At 36.1% G+C, this 17,224-nt stretch overlaps 1 protein-coding gene across 17 annotated transcripts in view; it reads right to left on the bottom strand.

Moving 5' to 3' along the window:
* Positions 1-195: 195 nt before the first annotated feature.
* The window catches only part of PDE1A (phosphodiesterase 1A), a 531,703-nt gene continuing 514,674 nt past the window's right edge, over positions 196-17,224 (bottom strand). For 12 of the 17 annotated variants that reach the window (XM_054257407.2, XM_078327200.1, XM_078327201.1 and 9 more), the window contains 2 exons: positions 6,703-6,819; positions 196-2,710 (listed from right to left, as the gene is read on the bottom strand). In XM_054257407.2, the coding sequence (XP_054113382.1) occupies positions 6,746-6,819 (74 nt within the window). In that variant the 3' untranslated portion in view covers positions 196-2,710; positions 6,703-6,745. The remainder of the gene's footprint in view (positions 2,711-6,702; positions 6,820-17,224) is intronic. The other 5 variants (XM_054257408.2, XM_035304342.3, XM_078327205.1 and 2 more) reach the window with 1 other exon arrangement.

The raw sequence follows: 17,224 nt of genomic DNA, 5'->3' as shown, positions 1-17,224 counted from the left end.
TCCAGCCAGGAGCTTAAGAATAGTAGGTATAATAATAAGTAATTCAATAAGTATTTCTTCAATAGAGCAAAAACCACTTTCTCACAAAACTCCTATCAACTTTTAAGTTGGTCTCCTTTAGGTTTTCCCCAATTTCTCCAACTTTTCAATGCCCCACTAAATTGAATTACATAAAACACCAAATGTTTCACAAGGTTTTCCCTCAAACATGATTTATTTAGCAATCACATGTAATAAGAAAAACAGAGAAATACACCATAATAAAAACACAAGAATTGTAGGTTGTCATGTTAAAAATTAAATAAAAGAGGTTTTGGTTAAGTGAAAAGGCATATAAACTTGCAGGATACATATGTTGGGGAGCTGAGGTTAAAAATGCAAAGCAGGACATTCAAGGTGCAGCAGCCTAACTCATCAATCCCTCTCTTCAGATGGGCTCAATATTAATGTTTGCAGAAGGGACAGGCACAGATGACCTCCATTCTGACTTTCTATTAATTAGTGCTAGGTAGTAGCTGTCTTACAGAGAGGATAACAAGGGAAGGAAGAAATATAAAAGCTTAAAAGAAAAAGAAAGAGAAGGAGGGAGTGTAGCAGATAGAGAGAGATTAGGCAAGTAAGCACAGCAGCAGTGTGACAATTCTTTTGAAGGAGTGAAACTGTTTTTGTTCTGCACTCTCTCTGGAAATTTGGTCACAGTGCTTTATAAGTTGCAAAACCTGGAAAATTAGGTTCAATCCCAAGTACATAAATTGATGAATTCATTATATTCTATTATTTTAGTAATAAGGTCTTATAGATCTTAAAATATTAATAGAAACAAAATGGATATGCTTCCTATGACATTTGAGAAGTAGTATTTATATTTAATCCTTCTTTGAGAGATTCTATAGCTTTACTGAAAGACAACTGGCTCAAATAGGAACAATAGTAATTATACTCTCCAGATAGATTCTATTAAATGCACAATATTTTCTAGCTTGTTTTAAAAAGACATTCAAAGCGGTAGTTACAGTCTCTCCATAAATAGAAATAAAAAGTCCATTTGAAAGGATAATAAGTCACCATGATGTACATATCTATAAATGTTTTCCCCCAGCATGTTATTATAGATCAATCTTACTGCTTACATTTAAAGTATCAATTACATTGTAATGTCTATGATACAATTCAATTATTTAGCTGTGTTTTGCATGAGATTTTGGTGAAACTAAAGCTAAGGATCTCTTCACGGAACAATCAAAAGCATTTTATACAGCCTACACCCAAATATATCTTAAATTACAATGAATGATGCATACTAAATATGCATATAGAATATGGCTTACACATTAAGAGAGATCTAAGTTATGAGTTATAAAATCTCACCACTTAGGCTTAAAAGCTTCTGAAGGTATCCTTTTCTAAAATATTGCTTAGCATTGTGGAACCTAGGAATGAAGCAGGTGCAGCAGAAAACTCGTTAGGATGGATGGATCCTCCTTTGCATGATTTAATTGATGGCTACTCTTGATTCTTTCCATCCAATTTCTACCTTTCACAAAGACAAATTCACTGAAGCTCACAGTCATTGCAATGCTTGTACAGTGAAAAGTTACAACATCTAATTGTGCTTGAGCTTTATTGTCAGCTAATAATACATAAAGGTAGTTTTTCAGCTTTGAGCAAAGGAAAGATTTTGCACATGCTCAGGCAAAACATTACAAGGAAGCAGGGCCTCTGAGGGCTGCAGTTTGTTTCTGTGTAGTAACATATAAAAGTCACGTCAAATAATGTTATCTGTACAGAAAAGTGTGGGCTTTCATTTTCATAGACATTTTTGAACACACATACACATTCTTGTATCTTATTTCTTGGCTGGTAATATGTTTTGTTACATCCTGATGGGATAAACACCCGACAGGCAAATTTCATTTTCCATTCTAGCGTCTGTCTCCACCAATGGCTGATGGTCCTATCATGAACTGCAGATAGCGTGTGACTTGCTTGTAACCACACCCATGGAGGTTATGCATTCATGCTTTGAAACCACGGGAATGGATGCAGGCTGGTCCAAGGGGTTCAGAGAAAGGTTTCACTGCTATTTCTTAGCATGAGAGTTTACCATGAAGTGTTCCTCAGGTCACCTAGCTGGGGTTCTGATGCTCCATTATTGGATTGTAGCATTGCTCTGGTGCTTCAACCAACTCCTCGGCAGTCACGCCTGTCATTTTGCTCCTATGCATTTGAAACAAGAAGGACAATCTAAATAGTCCATTCCTCAGCACTGCAAAAAGATTTTTTTTTCCATAATTTTGTTTTTGCTTCCTTTTAAGACCGTGAAAAATTATAGTTATAGTTATAGCACTCTGCGTAAGACAGTGCAGGGAAGTAAATTTTAAATTATTTTGTCTTCTGCACTTGCATTGCACAATCATTATGACTGGGTTCAGAGCAAGAAAAATTAAAAACTGTCCGACTTTTGTCTCAAAAATTTCTCTGGCTTGATTGAAGAAGGCCAAATTGCAGAGAGAAAAAAATGGCAGAAGCACTGGCCAAAAACTCTGATAAGAACTTGAGTGTATTTATTTGGCCAGAGTTGCTAGCTCAAAATTTATGTTCTTCTTAATTCCTTGTATAGGGGTCAATTAAAATGGCCCAGTCCAATTCTGTGTTGAAAGAGGAGCTATAGCTTTGTGGAAGGTTGAGAATTTATGATGTTTTCATTGTCCTGAAATAAAATCCAGATGAAAATGTACATCAGAGAAGGAGTGGCTAGTGGTTGGGCAGGCTAGTCAAAGAGTACAAAATTTCATTTAGATAGAAGGAATCATTCAAGAGTCTACTGTAAAACACGGTTACAGTGGTTTAGAAATAATGTATCATGTTCCTGAAAACAGCTGCTAAAAGAGTAGATTTTAAAAGTTCTCCCCACAAAAAGAGATGAGCATGTGAAGTAATGCATATGTTAATCAGCTTGATTTAGCCATTCTACAATTTCAAAAAAGCATGTTGCATACCATTTTCATTTGTGAATTCAAAAATAAACAAATAAAAAGAAAAGAAAACAGAGAAAGAAGGTCATCATTTACTCATATACAGGTATCAATTACTGTCTGGCAATTCACATTGCAGTTTATATACCTTGTCAAAAATAAGGGCTTTTTCAGCATAAGTAATAGATAGTGGTTTTATATCAGTTGGAATTTCTCTTCCTATTTCTGCTCCGGGTGTGTGCGTGTGTGTTTGGATATATGTGTGTGTTCAATCCGAGTAAAAACTTTGGTTCTCTAGATCAGATGGGCATTTAGGCCTGGCAGGTAGTGTAAATGAGTTAAGTGGGCCTGCGTGAGTGTAAGACAACTAGACCCACAGGGACTAGAGTGAACTAAAGAAAGTAAACCTTGTCTGCAGACATTCCAAAAGATACTTTATATCAGTGTGAAAGTCAAGGCAAGTCTACTGACTAAATACATCCCAGAAATTATCAGTTTTTGGTGTCTTGTTAGATCGTACACTTGACGTTAAAGAGCAGGCATTGGTCGTGACAGGGAACACTTTCCACCCAGTGAGTAACAGATCTGAGAGTGGATTGCTTTTAAAATGCCAGAAAGATAATGTGATCAATGATATGCCATTTTAAATAATAAAGCAGCCTGGTATTATATATCCAACCATTCTATTTTATTTTCTTTAATAAACAAAAACATTAAAAAAAATTTAAACAAAACAAAACACTTTCATGGACTAAAATGTCTTAGAAATGATGGTGAAATTATACAACAATGTGAAAAGTAGATTTTAAGGGCTTTTTTCTTGTTCTAAGTGTAGTGTTGCACATTGATTTATAAAGCTTCAGTATGGCACAGACATAATCAGAACTCAATATTTTCTGGGAAAGTGCCTCACAGGGGGACCTACACATTGAGAACAAAGCAGGCAATGGCTTTCAGGGACATGGCCAGGCTACCATAATAGCTACACTTTCTTTGATGGTGGCCAGCAAAAGAATTAGCTATCACTCACAAGGAAGCTGTGCTGAATTTGTAACAGGAAGCCTGCAAGCCAAATCTGACCCTCAGACATATTTTTTTCTTGTCCACAAAGCATTTCAAAAAACTTTGAGTAAACGGGAAAAATTGGAAGAGTTTACATTAAGAACCTCTCTTAACCACTAGGAACAGCTGGCAACACTGGGCCCTCATTCTTTTAGAGTGAAGGTCTGCCAGAGCCCAAGAGTGGCCAAATGTAGCCTTCAGGCTGGGTATGCTGTTCCTCTCTGTTTCCAGGACTGATCACTGCCTGTTGTCTCCCAGACACCATGCATGAGTCACAGTTGCCAATTGTTACCCCTCCTGTTGTTTTTAGATCTTGCCCACTTCCCTCATTTAAAGGACCTACTTGTTTTTGGAAGGCATGTGAATTTCTGTCTGAAGTTTGAGGAAAGATATTCCAACAATTAGACTCTGCACCAATTAACTTTGAGATAATTCCTTTAACATATATTGCAGGACTGTATCAACTCAGTTGCAGCAGACTTCTACTGAGGTTATATAATTAGTAAACATACAGAATTTATAAGGTGCTACTAAAGACCACATTTCCTAGAAGACTGAGCACCAAAGGCAGGGCTTTCTCAAACTGTGAAAAAAGCTGAATAATTTAATTGGCCTTGACAGAAAAAAAATTGCCAAACCATCTGCTAGGGTTTAAATATTATATTTAGTTTGAGGGGGCCATAAACTGTTCTGGCTTTGGGGTCTCCTTAGTTGAAAAATGAAAAAAGACACTTCATTAACTGCCAAGTGAATCACATCAAAACCTTTTACTGATGATATATCAGTTTCTTACTTACAGATATATATATATATATATATATATATATATATATATGCATATAAATTGCCTTAGGTATTTTCATACAATAAACAGTTATTTTTACAAATGTATTAGTAACCTATTATCTACAAACAATTTTTTGAAAATTTTCATAAATATTCAAGATCCATTATCATAAATGTCTGGAAAATGTTGATCCTAAAATTTTGTTTTGATGATATCTGGTGTATACTGGATTGGAGATGACCTGTAGGAAAGTATCTTGCTTAATTTTGTTTTACTTGGTTTTCTAAAGACATAACACTTGCCAATGAAACTCTGTTACTTAAAACATCTATAAATCTTCCACTAAATTAGTTTTCCCTAAAATGTACTTCAGGGGCTTCGCTCTGTATCATGAGAACACAAGGACTCTTCTGAAATGATCATGGGCTCTAGAGGTAATAAATTTATAGTTTGAACAGACAGGGAGCATATAAACCAATATAATTGTTAAACATAGAGAGGGGTTTTCATTGCTGAATAGTCACTTTGAACTTGATTTCTCCCCAAGCATTATAAACAAAGTAGGGATCACACTCACTAACTCTGGAATTGTTGAGAAGATTAAGCGAGATAATATATGCAAAATGTTCATCACAGTCCCTGACACTTTATTGTTGCTATTAATGAAACTATTCTTATGAATAAAAGACAGTCTTACAACTAGCTGTCTTTGCCACTCAAGAATATTGAAGAAGAAATTATTTTAAAAATGAATCACGTTTTAACTCTTTCATATCTGAAGTAACACCTGTGGAATTAATAACATCTCTAAGATTTGAAATGCTACCCTCAGCATTTTCTCGTGCCTCCAACACACCACCCCAAAAAGTGTGTTTTGTTCTTGGGTTTTGCTCCTTACATCTTTTTCTTTTTAGTAGATATTAAGACATCCTCACTGTAAATACACATTCCTCCTTTCTAACTGCCTACATATTTGTTAGCAGTTCATGACAGGGGTTCTCAATTTTAGTGAACAGAAATATCAACAGACTGTCTTATCAAAAATTCAAATTTTCGAGGCATCACTCCCGGAGTTAATAATTTGGTAGATTGAAAACAAGCCTTAGAAGGTGAATTTTTAAAATGAGAACCACAGATGCACATGTGCACAGATTTTAACAAACAGGATAGATACTTGCATTGTTTTAATTACTGGGTATAAGCATTCATATTTTTACATGAAATAAAACAAGAAATCAGTCTAAAACATCCAGACATGAATGTTTAGAAATCAGTCTAAAACATTTCCTATGTGACGTGGAAAAAGAAATGAGGATTAAATATCCCCATGAACTTTACTATTATTATTATTATTTGAGACAGAGTCTTGCACTGTCACCTGCACTGGAGTGCAGTAACATGATCTCAGCTCACTGCAACCTCCACCTCCCTGTTTCAAGGGATTCTCCTGAGTCAGCCTCCCAAGTAGCTGGGATTACAGGTGCCTGCCACCATGCCCAGATAAGTTTTTTTATTTTTGGTAGAGACAGGGTTTCACTATGTTGGCCAGGCTGGTCTCAAACTCCTGACCTCATGATCCACTTGCCTTGGCCTTTCAAAGTGCTAGGATTATAGGTGTGAGCCACCATGCCCAGCCGTTATTTTTTAAAGGATGAAAATTTCAGTCCCAGTAAATACATTTTTTGTTGACTAACAAATTAAGAACTCTTTGAAAAGGTAAATAAAGTTTACCTGTTAAGATTTTGTCTCAAAGGATTGATGATAGAGATTTCAAAAAAAGTCCAGGAGGGCATTTAAATAAGATAATTTCATCTCTAATGGTATTCTGCAAATCGTTTATTTTAGAAGTTAAGTTTCTTGTCTATAAAATAAAATTACCTCTCATGTTTAAAATAACAGAAGTCTTTAAGGTGTTTCAGGCCTATGAATGTGTCTCCGCATGTTTTTCTTCAGCATTTACTAAGTCTTCTGAGTTCGTATGAAGATCAGATTCACCTAAAAATATAAGGAAACAAAAACAAAACAAAATAAGGCTTTGGAAAAAACTAATAAGGTTAGGAGACTGAGGCACTTCGTAAAATGTTGAAGACTGGATTTTACAATGGATGTCGTGGCACATTTTTTCAAAGATACCAAACATTTTCCTTTCAGCCTGTGGATCTACAGAGAATAACAAGCTATCTTCTGGTGGTTACATAACTTTCTCAAGCTGCAATTTAATCTGGGAATACAGAAATAAAATAGATGAAGCAAGTTTAAACATCTATTAAATCCCATGTAAAAAATCATGATTTTTTTTCCTAATATTTTTAATTGGAACAAATCCCTTTAAATAAACCTTCTAATGATTTATGTCTTTTACCATATATTACTTAGTTGCCATGAATTTGAAAACTTGAGTATGAAAGGATAGTAGTGTTTAGGATAAAATGCAATCTGTTAAGACAAACTGATTTGGAATCAGTCAGTTTCCATATCAACTTTGAAGAAAAAATAAAATATTAGCATGGGAAATCTTTCAACATTTCTGGGAGGTTGTAAAGAATCTAGAAAAATAGAAGTATAAAGCAAAATGTATAGATAATAGTGTCTTATTACATAAGTAATGAAGTAAACAAAATTAACAGAAGTTAATTTTTGAGTCAATTACTTGAAATAACTTGATATTTTAGGAAATAGTCATATACAATGGAATATTCTTTGTGTCTGAAATTTGAGTAAAAATATTCTAATGATTAAACTTTGTACCAAATAACTTTGTTATAATTCCTTTAACATATATCATAGGACTGTATCAACTCAGTTGCAGCAGATTTTTGTCTGAAATTTCAGTAAAAATATTCTAACAATTAAACTTTGTACCAATTAACTTTGTTATCATTCCTTTAACATATATTATAGGACTACATCAACTCAGTTGCAGCAGATTTTTGTTGAGGTAAGTAATTAGTGAACATACAGAATTTATAAGGTGCTATTACAAAGCAAATTTGTCTTTAAAATATGGAGAATGGGGACTTAACTTCTTAGCCAAGGTCAAAATGTCAGGTAGTCTCCCCACTTTGCTGATCATTCTTAGAGAACTAAAAACATCCTGTGATCACATTAAGTTGCCAAAGTCCCAAATCAGACAATAGGTCTGGTCCCATGTAATACACATTATCGAACAAAGATAAGACTCCTTTTCCGCCTTGGGTTTGTTACAGAACCCAGAAATGGTGCATGTGTGTGTGGATCAGGGTGGTGTATATATGGTTGATGTTTCTCTCATTTCTTGTTTGCTCTCCCTCCACTGGCTACTTTGGACTCCTGAGCAGGGGAGAGAAGAAGGCTAAGAGGAGCAGCAGCTTTGTAGGATGGCTTTGTACTCACTAGAGCTGGCAGGTGTTTACAGCTGCCTTTATTTTATTTTCTGTGATCACAACCATGGGCTCTAAACAGACTTCTCACCAAGGACCATGGCTTTTCACTGGCTTGGTAAGACCCATGAATCTCTGGCTTCTTCTTTTTTTTTTTTTTTTTTGAGATGGAGTCTCACTCTGTCGCCCAGGCTGGAGTGCAGTGGTGTGATCTCAGCTCACTGCAACCTCTGCCCCATCCTGCCAGATTCATGTGATTCTCCACCTCAGTCTCCTGAGTAGCTGGGATTACAGGCACCTGCCACCATGCCTAGCTAATAGCTAATATTTGTATTTTTAGTAAAGATGGGGTTTCACCATCTTTGCAAGGCTGATCTTGAACTCCTGATCTTGTGATCTATCCACCTCAGCCGCCCAAAGGGCTGGGATTACAGGCATGAGCCATTGTGCCTGGCCAAATCTCTGGCTTCTTTACAATGTCCACAGCCCCTGGAAATTTGCTGGCACATTTCCAACTTTTGTCTGCTGAGGTCCCATCACCCTTCCAAATGTGGGTGGGTACAATTAGTTCATATGACACGCTCTTGAGGCATTTGTTTCCATGAATGACTGGAAAAAAAGCTGAAACCTGCATTGCCTTCTCTCCTTTGGCTCACCTGCCACCATTTAACTTTTTAGATCTCTCAGGTAGGAACTAGATTCCATTCCCAATATACTCTTAACTTCAATTTCTCCAAGGGTCTTGGTAAAGCTCTTTTTCCTTGATTTAAGGTGAAGAAGGGAAGATTCTATACTTTTCCCAATAGCAGAGATTTCTTTAGAGGAATCCTTTTCATAAATCCTTTTTTCAAGCTCAGTAACCTGACCCTTTTATTTGTTTGAATTGGGTAAGGGTTTTATGCATCTTATTACTGACTTTTGAATCTTCTTTGAAATTATTGTCTCACAAATCAGCTTTTTTTCCTGACATTTATCATGCTAGAGGAGTCTTACCTTTAAGTCGTGGCTTAAAATTCTGATTTAATATTCTGTTACTTAAGACTAGATTAGAACAGAACAAAACATTCTAGAATAGAGCAGAACAGAGTAAAAGGAACAGACTGAATTACAAGAAAGGAATAGAATTAATTAATTCACTGGTTCTCAAAAATTTTTAGAGAACTTTTTTGAGACAGAGTTTCACTCTTGTTGCCCAGGCTTGAGTGAGATGGCGTGATCTCTGCTCACTGCACCCCCCGCCTCCTGGGTTCAAGCAATTCTCCTGCCTCAGCCTCCTGAGTAGCTGGGATTATGGGTGCCCACCAACCATGCCCTGCTAACTTTTGTATTTTTAGTAGAGATGGGATTGGCCAGGCTGGTTTCTTAACTCCTGACCTCAGGTGATCCACCAGCCTTGGCCTCCCAAAGTGCTGGCACTGCAGAGGTGAGTCACCACACCTGGTCTAGAGAAGTTTCTAGAATGGGGAAAGGACATCAAGGTCCATTCACCACCAAATTATTTATCTTTTTGTAAGCAGTAATAAAAGAGTAAAAGAAAAACAAAGAAGGTAATCAAATGGTAACAAGCCAGCAACTATAAAAAATAACAAATCCCCAAAGGATACATATATTATACCCAATAATAATTCTGTATATGTGATTAGCAACAATTAAGAACTCTGATGAACTCAAGACAAGAGTTTCATAGCATTGAAAAAGGGTTTTCCTTGAAAACTAAAATTCCAGCTTTTTTCAGGAGTAGACACACAATTTCCAAGCAATTTTATGACAGCCAAACGTTAGAGTCCTCTGCAAATCCAAATGACATGACTTATAGTTGATAAATGTTTAGTTGTAGAAGCTTTCACAATTAACTTGGGCAATACTAGTGACCCTTAGTACTTCATAAAAAAAAGTCATATTATTCTGACATATCATTCTCCCATAAAAAGGAATTAATTTGCATTTTCAATCTATTAAAGATCATCTTAGATGACCTTCATGGCCCAAGAGTGGATCATGTAAAAGGCTCTGAGAAACATCTGTATATCAAGGTTCCAAATGGTTTTGAATCATAGGCTCCTCCTGTAGTCTGGTGAAACCTATGCCCACCTTTCCAAAATACAGTTATCAACATATGTAAGTAAACCTAGTGATGTGTGTGTTAAATAAAACGGTCTAATATCTATGTAGTTTTGAAATAATAATATCAAATGATACTTCAAGGTTGCTATACTAAACTTAACTATTTAATATATAGTTAATAAATAAATATATATTGTTTCTATTGATGGCAAACAAAAATACCATAAATGTTGGTGTGTATTGTTTCCTACAGATGAAGGAAATTATAAATTTCAGTTAAAGACTAGTAAAAAGAAATCCCTCTCTAAGTATCCTGATCCCATCTATATAACCTGGGATTAAAACTTTATCTAGTCTAACTTCAATTTTCAGGCAAGAAATAGGCCCAGAATATCAGTTGACTTTTCTCAATGCAGATCATGAATAGATAACCTGAAGTCAAAATGGCTGGCTTTTAATTCACTGGCACTTCAAAAAGACCAGTAACATGACCTTTGAATTTCATTTTACTGAAAAGATTGCAAGGTCATATATATAGAAAGCTACTTTTTAGGAATGAATGCAAGTGACCTGTTAAAGAAAGTACATATAAACTTGTTTGTCAGCCAGGAAAAAGAGTGAAAATAAAGGACCACAAATAATTCTGTTCATTTCAAAGAGTTTCATGCGATCATTTCAACCAGTTTCAAAAGTTCAAATCTAACAAAAGTAATTTGTAAAATGGTAGCAATATTACGGGTTTGCATTATAAATAGAGTCTCAGTTCTTCAGGGAGCAGGGAGAGAATGGCTGTTATAGGAGAGACAGATGTACCAAAACAAACAGAAATCCTCTAAATTTAGCTAATTCAGGCTTTAGATTGCAATTTGAGGTCACTTTTATCATATTAGAATCATTTGTTACACTCCTGGTGGTGGTGGTGGTGTAAATAACACTTGTACGGAATTACGCCAAGCACACTATCAAGAGGATATTAGGGACTTTTGTTTTCCAGTCAGGGTTTCACTAACTATCTGAGAAATAAATTAGTATAAATTATTACACAATTGAAAACATAACAATAATACTCAATACTTTGCGAACATCTACTAGGTGGCAGGCACTAGTCTAAGTGCTTCACTCACTTCACTTCCCAGAATCCTTACAGCAACCTTATTATTATCATTATTATTTTGAGAGGAAGTTACACTATTGTTGTTCAGGCTGGAGTGCAAATGGCGTGATCTCAGCTCACTGCAACCTCTGCCTCCCGGGTTCAACCCATTCTCCTGCCTCAGCCTCCCAAGTAGCTGGGATTACAGGTACCCGCCACCATGCCCAGGTAATTTTTTTTTTTTTTTGTATTTCTTATAGAGATGGAATTTCATCGTGTTGGCCAACCTGGTCTTGAACTCTTGAGCTTCAGGTGATCCACCCTCCTCTTCAAGGAGAAATATACTCCTTTTGAAAAAATTAGTTTTGTCCTAAATAGTAATTTTCCCACAACAGAAATAAACTTGATGTTCTTTTTGTATTTTTCTAATATATCAGATCCATAATTAAAAGATCATTTCTCAAGTAGATATAAAAACCACAATTATTTAATGTAGCAGCTTACTTTTTAGTCGCTATTTTTGACTTATCTAGCCCAACAATCCCTCCCTGCATGTGAGTAGGAAAATCATTGTTATGATTTTCATTTGAGAGATGAGAAAGACATGATTAGAGGTGTAACTGACTATTCCAAGGCACCACACCCTGGGTGAATTTGGGAGACAGAATCACAAGCTATTACTCAGAGCAATGCTCTAGTTAATTTGTTTTATTTACCAGCAATAGTACATGGTGTTTCAAAAATACTTACCACAGAACTGGTTTGTGCAGTCTTTTCAACAGAAATACTAGTTCTGAGTAACACTGCATTCTTATTTCTTCATGGGAAGAATATTACCTTTGCTATATATAACAGTGTTTCCTTAAGCAGGCACATCTCTAAGTTGCTTCAGTTTTATTTTAAGACAATTTATATAGTTTATATTGCAGATAACAGTAATAAATTGGTGATCAAATTTAAAGTTACAGTCATTGGAGAAATGTAATGTAGGATGAATCAGATATTCTGTTTTTAATTGGTGTTTTGGCATCTGTGTAATGTAGTTTGCCTTACATGCTGGGAAAAAGAAATCTGTTTTAATACCAGGGGAAATACTTTCTCTATTTTTTCCTCTCAATTTTAATGCATTTGGAGAATAAGCAGTTCTATGTTTTCTTTTACTTTGTGGTATGCATGAAGGTAAACATAAGGGAAGAGAGGACTGCACACTAGGAAGAAAAAAAAAAGAAAGCTGAAAAAGAAAATCCCACTTAATTCCCAAATGTGCTAGCTGCAACCCTGTAAAATCGGAGGAAGTAATACCTTATTCCATAAAGTGTTACATAAGATACAAATCAAGAAATAGGTAAATCATTTGCTGTTTCACTAAAGAAAAACAAAACCCTCTGATTTTGAGGAAAATACAACGGTTTACTTTAGCAAGGTCTAGACTTACACCCAATGCATATGTGCTAGGCATCTAGATATGTAGGGAGTTTTACAGGTGATCTATGGAAAATGAAAAATTTATGCGTACATTCATCTGCAAATCAGTGAAATTATACTCAACTTGGGGAAGCTAATACCTTGTCAAATACCCAGAGATTTTAGTGTTTAAGTTCCACTGAAAGAGTTTAACAATATGGGAGATAAGTGAGCTGGCTTTTGAAAGAGTTGTCTAAAAATCGGTGTATAGGTTGTGTATGTTTTGGTGGCATGCAGGTAGGAGTATGCTCTTAGCGAAGGGATGAGGAGGTATGGTGGAGTCTGAGCAAAAGCAAGAGGTTGAAAAGAAAAAGATGTGCCAGGGAAGAAATGAAGCCCAGTTGAGAAAACGACTGAGCTCCAACCCACTGGCTGAAGCAATTATTTCTCCATCGGAGCATCATTCTTTTCTTTTTTATGGCAATACACATTTTATTTATCCATACCAATTAACAGACATTTGAATTTCTTCCAGTAGTTAATTATGGCGTTAATTGTACTAACTGTAATTGTATTATAGTAAATATATTACAGCATTTAGCTATTATGAATAATGCTACTATCAATGTGGGTACATGTTTTTGTATGAACATGTGTTTTCAGTTTTCTTGGGTGTATGTCTAGGATTGGGATTACTGTAATATGGTAACTCTGTGTTTAACTTTTTGAGGTGTTACACAACTGCTCTCCAAGGTGAATTCACCATTTTACATTCCTACCAGAGTGTATGAAGGTTTCAATTTGTCCACATCCCAGAGTGTCATTCTTTTAAAGGAAGGCTCTGACACCTATTAAAATGCTATTATTCCCATAAGGGATCTTTGTGCCTGAATTGCAGATCTTCTTTAAAGAAAGCTGGCTCTGAGAGCAGGGAGAAGATAAAAATGTGCGGGCATTGACTGAAGGTAGAGAAGTTGGGGGTGGCAATGGAGAGAGAAGCTCTGGAGTGGTGATGTTAAAACCATTGAAATCACTTTATCTCTTGTAAAGAGTGGCAGGAACCAGCCATGGAAATTATCAAATTTGGCTCTTAGAGGCAAGATGATGTGAGAGGCAACATGGGGCTGCTCTCATTTCTCAATTAGGATGAAAAGATGAGATTAAAATTGAGTCTAATGTGGAGACACTGAAGGGTAGGAGGTTCAGAGGCAGGTGAGGGATGAGAAATTACTTAGTGGGTACAATGTACTCTATTCAGGTGACGGCTGCACTAAAGCCCAGATTCACTGCACAATATATCCACATACCTAAACTGCAGTTGTATGCCCTAAATCTATAAAAAATAAAAATAAAATTGATTGTGAGAGATGTGCCAAAACTTCATACTTTCTTTATCTTTTATAAATGGAACAAATTAAGTATAGAATGTAGATTTTAAGTATCTACCTAAGTGAGTTTCAAAAGTAGAACTTGGAAAAAATTATTTGTAAAATAACGCAAACATTTTGGCTTTAAGTACTCTGAATAAAATATTCTGGTTAATTGAGTTTTCTATGTAAGGCTGGATTAAGAAAACAAAACAAACAAACTTCAACTGCCTTTAGTTAAAATGTCAGCACATAAATCCATTTCTGTGCCTCAATGGAGAATGCTGAATATGATTGAACTTGTTTTGATGATGACAATACTGTAAAAACAAAAACAAAACATCCCAAGGTGCATTGTTGTAAACATAAACCATTAATTCTCACTCTCCTATACATGTACACTAGATATATACATGTCAAATAAACAAGTATCATTCATCTTTATCATGAATGCCTCTAGGAAGTTGATATGGTTTGGCTGCGTCCCCACCCATATCTCACCCCACATATCCAGGGCGGGGCCAGATGAAAATAATTGAATCATGGGGGCAGTTTCCCCATACTGTTCTCATAGTAGTGAATAAGTCTTCCAAGATCTCATAGTTTAATAAATGACAGTTCTGCACAAACTCTCTTGGCTGCCATTATGTAAGCCATCCCTTTGCTTTCCGCCATGATTGTGATGGCTCCCTAGCCATGTGGCTATTTAAACTCCAGGCTGGAGTGTAATGGTGTGATGTTGGCTCACTGCAACCTCCACCTCCTGGGTTCAAGCGATTCTCCTGCCTCAGCCTCCCGAGTAGCTGGAATTACAGGCACATACCACCACACCCAGCTAAGTTTTGTATTTTTAGTAGAGTCGGGGTTTCACCACGTTGGCCATGCTGGTCTCAAACTCCTGATCTCAGGTGTCTGCCTGCCTTGGCCTTCCAAAGTGCTGGGATTACAGGTGCAAGCCACTGTACCTGGCCTGTTTTGATGAATTATGACTCTTTGATCTGCAACCCCATGACTAAGCATCCATCGTAGATCTTAAAGATCTCAAATTGTGCACACTTTGCATATTCGAACAGCAGACACAGCCTTCATATTTTATAGAAGCCTCATCTAAGATGGAAGGGGTAATGTGGGAACACAGAAGCCTTCAGAATGAATCCCATGTCCAGAGTGATGAATTACTATTTTTCAGTTGGTATGAACTTAGACTGAATTTCTATCACTAACTCTACAAAATTTTCCTGACATGAATCAAAATTAGCGCATGACTCCCAAAATCACTCACTACCAGTTGTCTTGCTAAAGAATGGGCCTTGGTTATATTCTGAGGATGACATTGTAATAAACTTTGAGCATCAACTTCTTGTAGGTTTTTACAATCTTCCCGTGAAGACATACTGAATCCTTCCTGAAGAGGTCTTTTAGATTACTTTTCCTTTCCTTTTCACTTTGTATAACTTTTTTCTTTTGAGAAAGAGCAAAATACAGAAATTAAGGACATATGACAGAGATCAAATACTTTAGTCATAAATTTTTTGCATGATTACTGGGAATTTTCTAGATTCCTATCAATAAGAGAAAATTATATTAGCCAAAGTATGAATAGCAGTCCTAGAATAAGTAAAATTAGGAAAGCTGAAGGGTTTGGTCTGTAGACAGTCTGAATCTAGGCATACTATAAGAGATAAAAACTAAAATAGTAAAAATTCCTTCAGGAAAGAATTGAATTGACATAAATCAAGTTTAGTGGATTAGCTTAAGCATCCTCTTTTTGAGAAAATTTAAGTTTACACAACATTCTTTTTTGAATGCTTTTTTCCCCCAAGGGTTCTGTGACAAGTCTATGAAGTGGCAGAATCCTTGACAGAAAGTATCTAGATAAAGATGGTTCACTTATAATTATATAGAGTGAGCAGCTGTATTAACCATTCAGAACAAGCCAATTCCATTGTTTCATTTACTCATATGGAAAACTGGATGGATTTGAGAGATATCTGGGGATAAATGTTATAGACTGTCTTGATAGGTTAACTAAGAATGGAAAGGTAATATAAATCACCTACCAAGATAATTCATCATAGAGCAATCCACCCGACTGATTGATGGACCACACCATTGCATGTTTTGTCATGAATTAAGCATAATCTCATATCAAAATCATCATGAGGAAGTAATGTTTTTCCATAGCACACTTCTTTAAGGAAGCTTTCTATAAACTATTCATTTAGTCTGAAGGTACATATGTGAGCCCAGGAGGACAATAAGAATTAATGTAGGCTGAGTGCTTGATTAATGCCTATAATCCAAGCACTTTGGGAGGCTGAGAGAGGATCACTTGAGTCAAGGAGTTCAAGACCAGCTTATGGAACATAGTGAAACCACATCTCTATAAAAGTAAAAATTTAGCCAGGCATGGTAGTGTGTGCCTGTAATCCTAGCTATTCTGGTGACTGAGGAAGAAGGATGTCTTTGGCCCAGAGTTTGAGGCTGCAGTGAGCTGTGATTATGCCATGGCACTTCAGGCTGGATGACACAGTGAAACCCTTTCTCAAATTAAAAAAAAAAAGAATTATGGTAGAAAATGCCAAGTTCTAAACACTTTATATTATCGACTCATTTAATCCTCCTAATAGCTCTTGAAACAGAGACTATTTTTGTGATCCTTACTTTATAAATGAGCAAACTCAAACGCAAAAAAGTTTAAATAAATTGTCCAAGATTACATAACTAATAAGTAAGGAACCAGAATCGAGTAAGATAGTCTAGTTTTAGAGTCCTAGATCCTGACTGTATATTATGCTGCCTCCCTGGATATAATGGACTGCCTCTTATGTTTTTGGCTTTTCTTAATGTGATGATTAATTTTAGGTGTCAACTTGACTGGATTGAGGGCTGGTGAAGTATTGATTTTGGGTATGACTATAAGAGTGTTAGTGAACTGGGCCACTCTCAGTGAGGGCAGGCACCATCCAGTCATTTAGGGATGTGAACAGAGCAATGCAGGCAGGCAGGAGAAGAGGGACATTCAGCTATTTGGCTTTCTCTTTTGGTCTCTCCCATCCTGAGTAGGACACTTTTTTATCCTTTATCCTTGGACACCAGACTCCCGGTTCTTT

Source organism: Callithrix jacchus, chromosome 6 (genome assembly GCF_049354715.1).
Source record: "Callithrix jacchus isolate 240 chromosome 6, calJac240_pri, whole genome shotgun sequence".
Classification (NCBI taxonomy): Eukaryota; Metazoa; Chordata; class Mammalia; order Primates; family Cebidae; genus Callithrix; species Callithrix jacchus.
The sequence above is the reverse complement of the archived record's forward strand: the minus strand, read 5'-3'. Positions and strand labels throughout refer to the sequence as shown.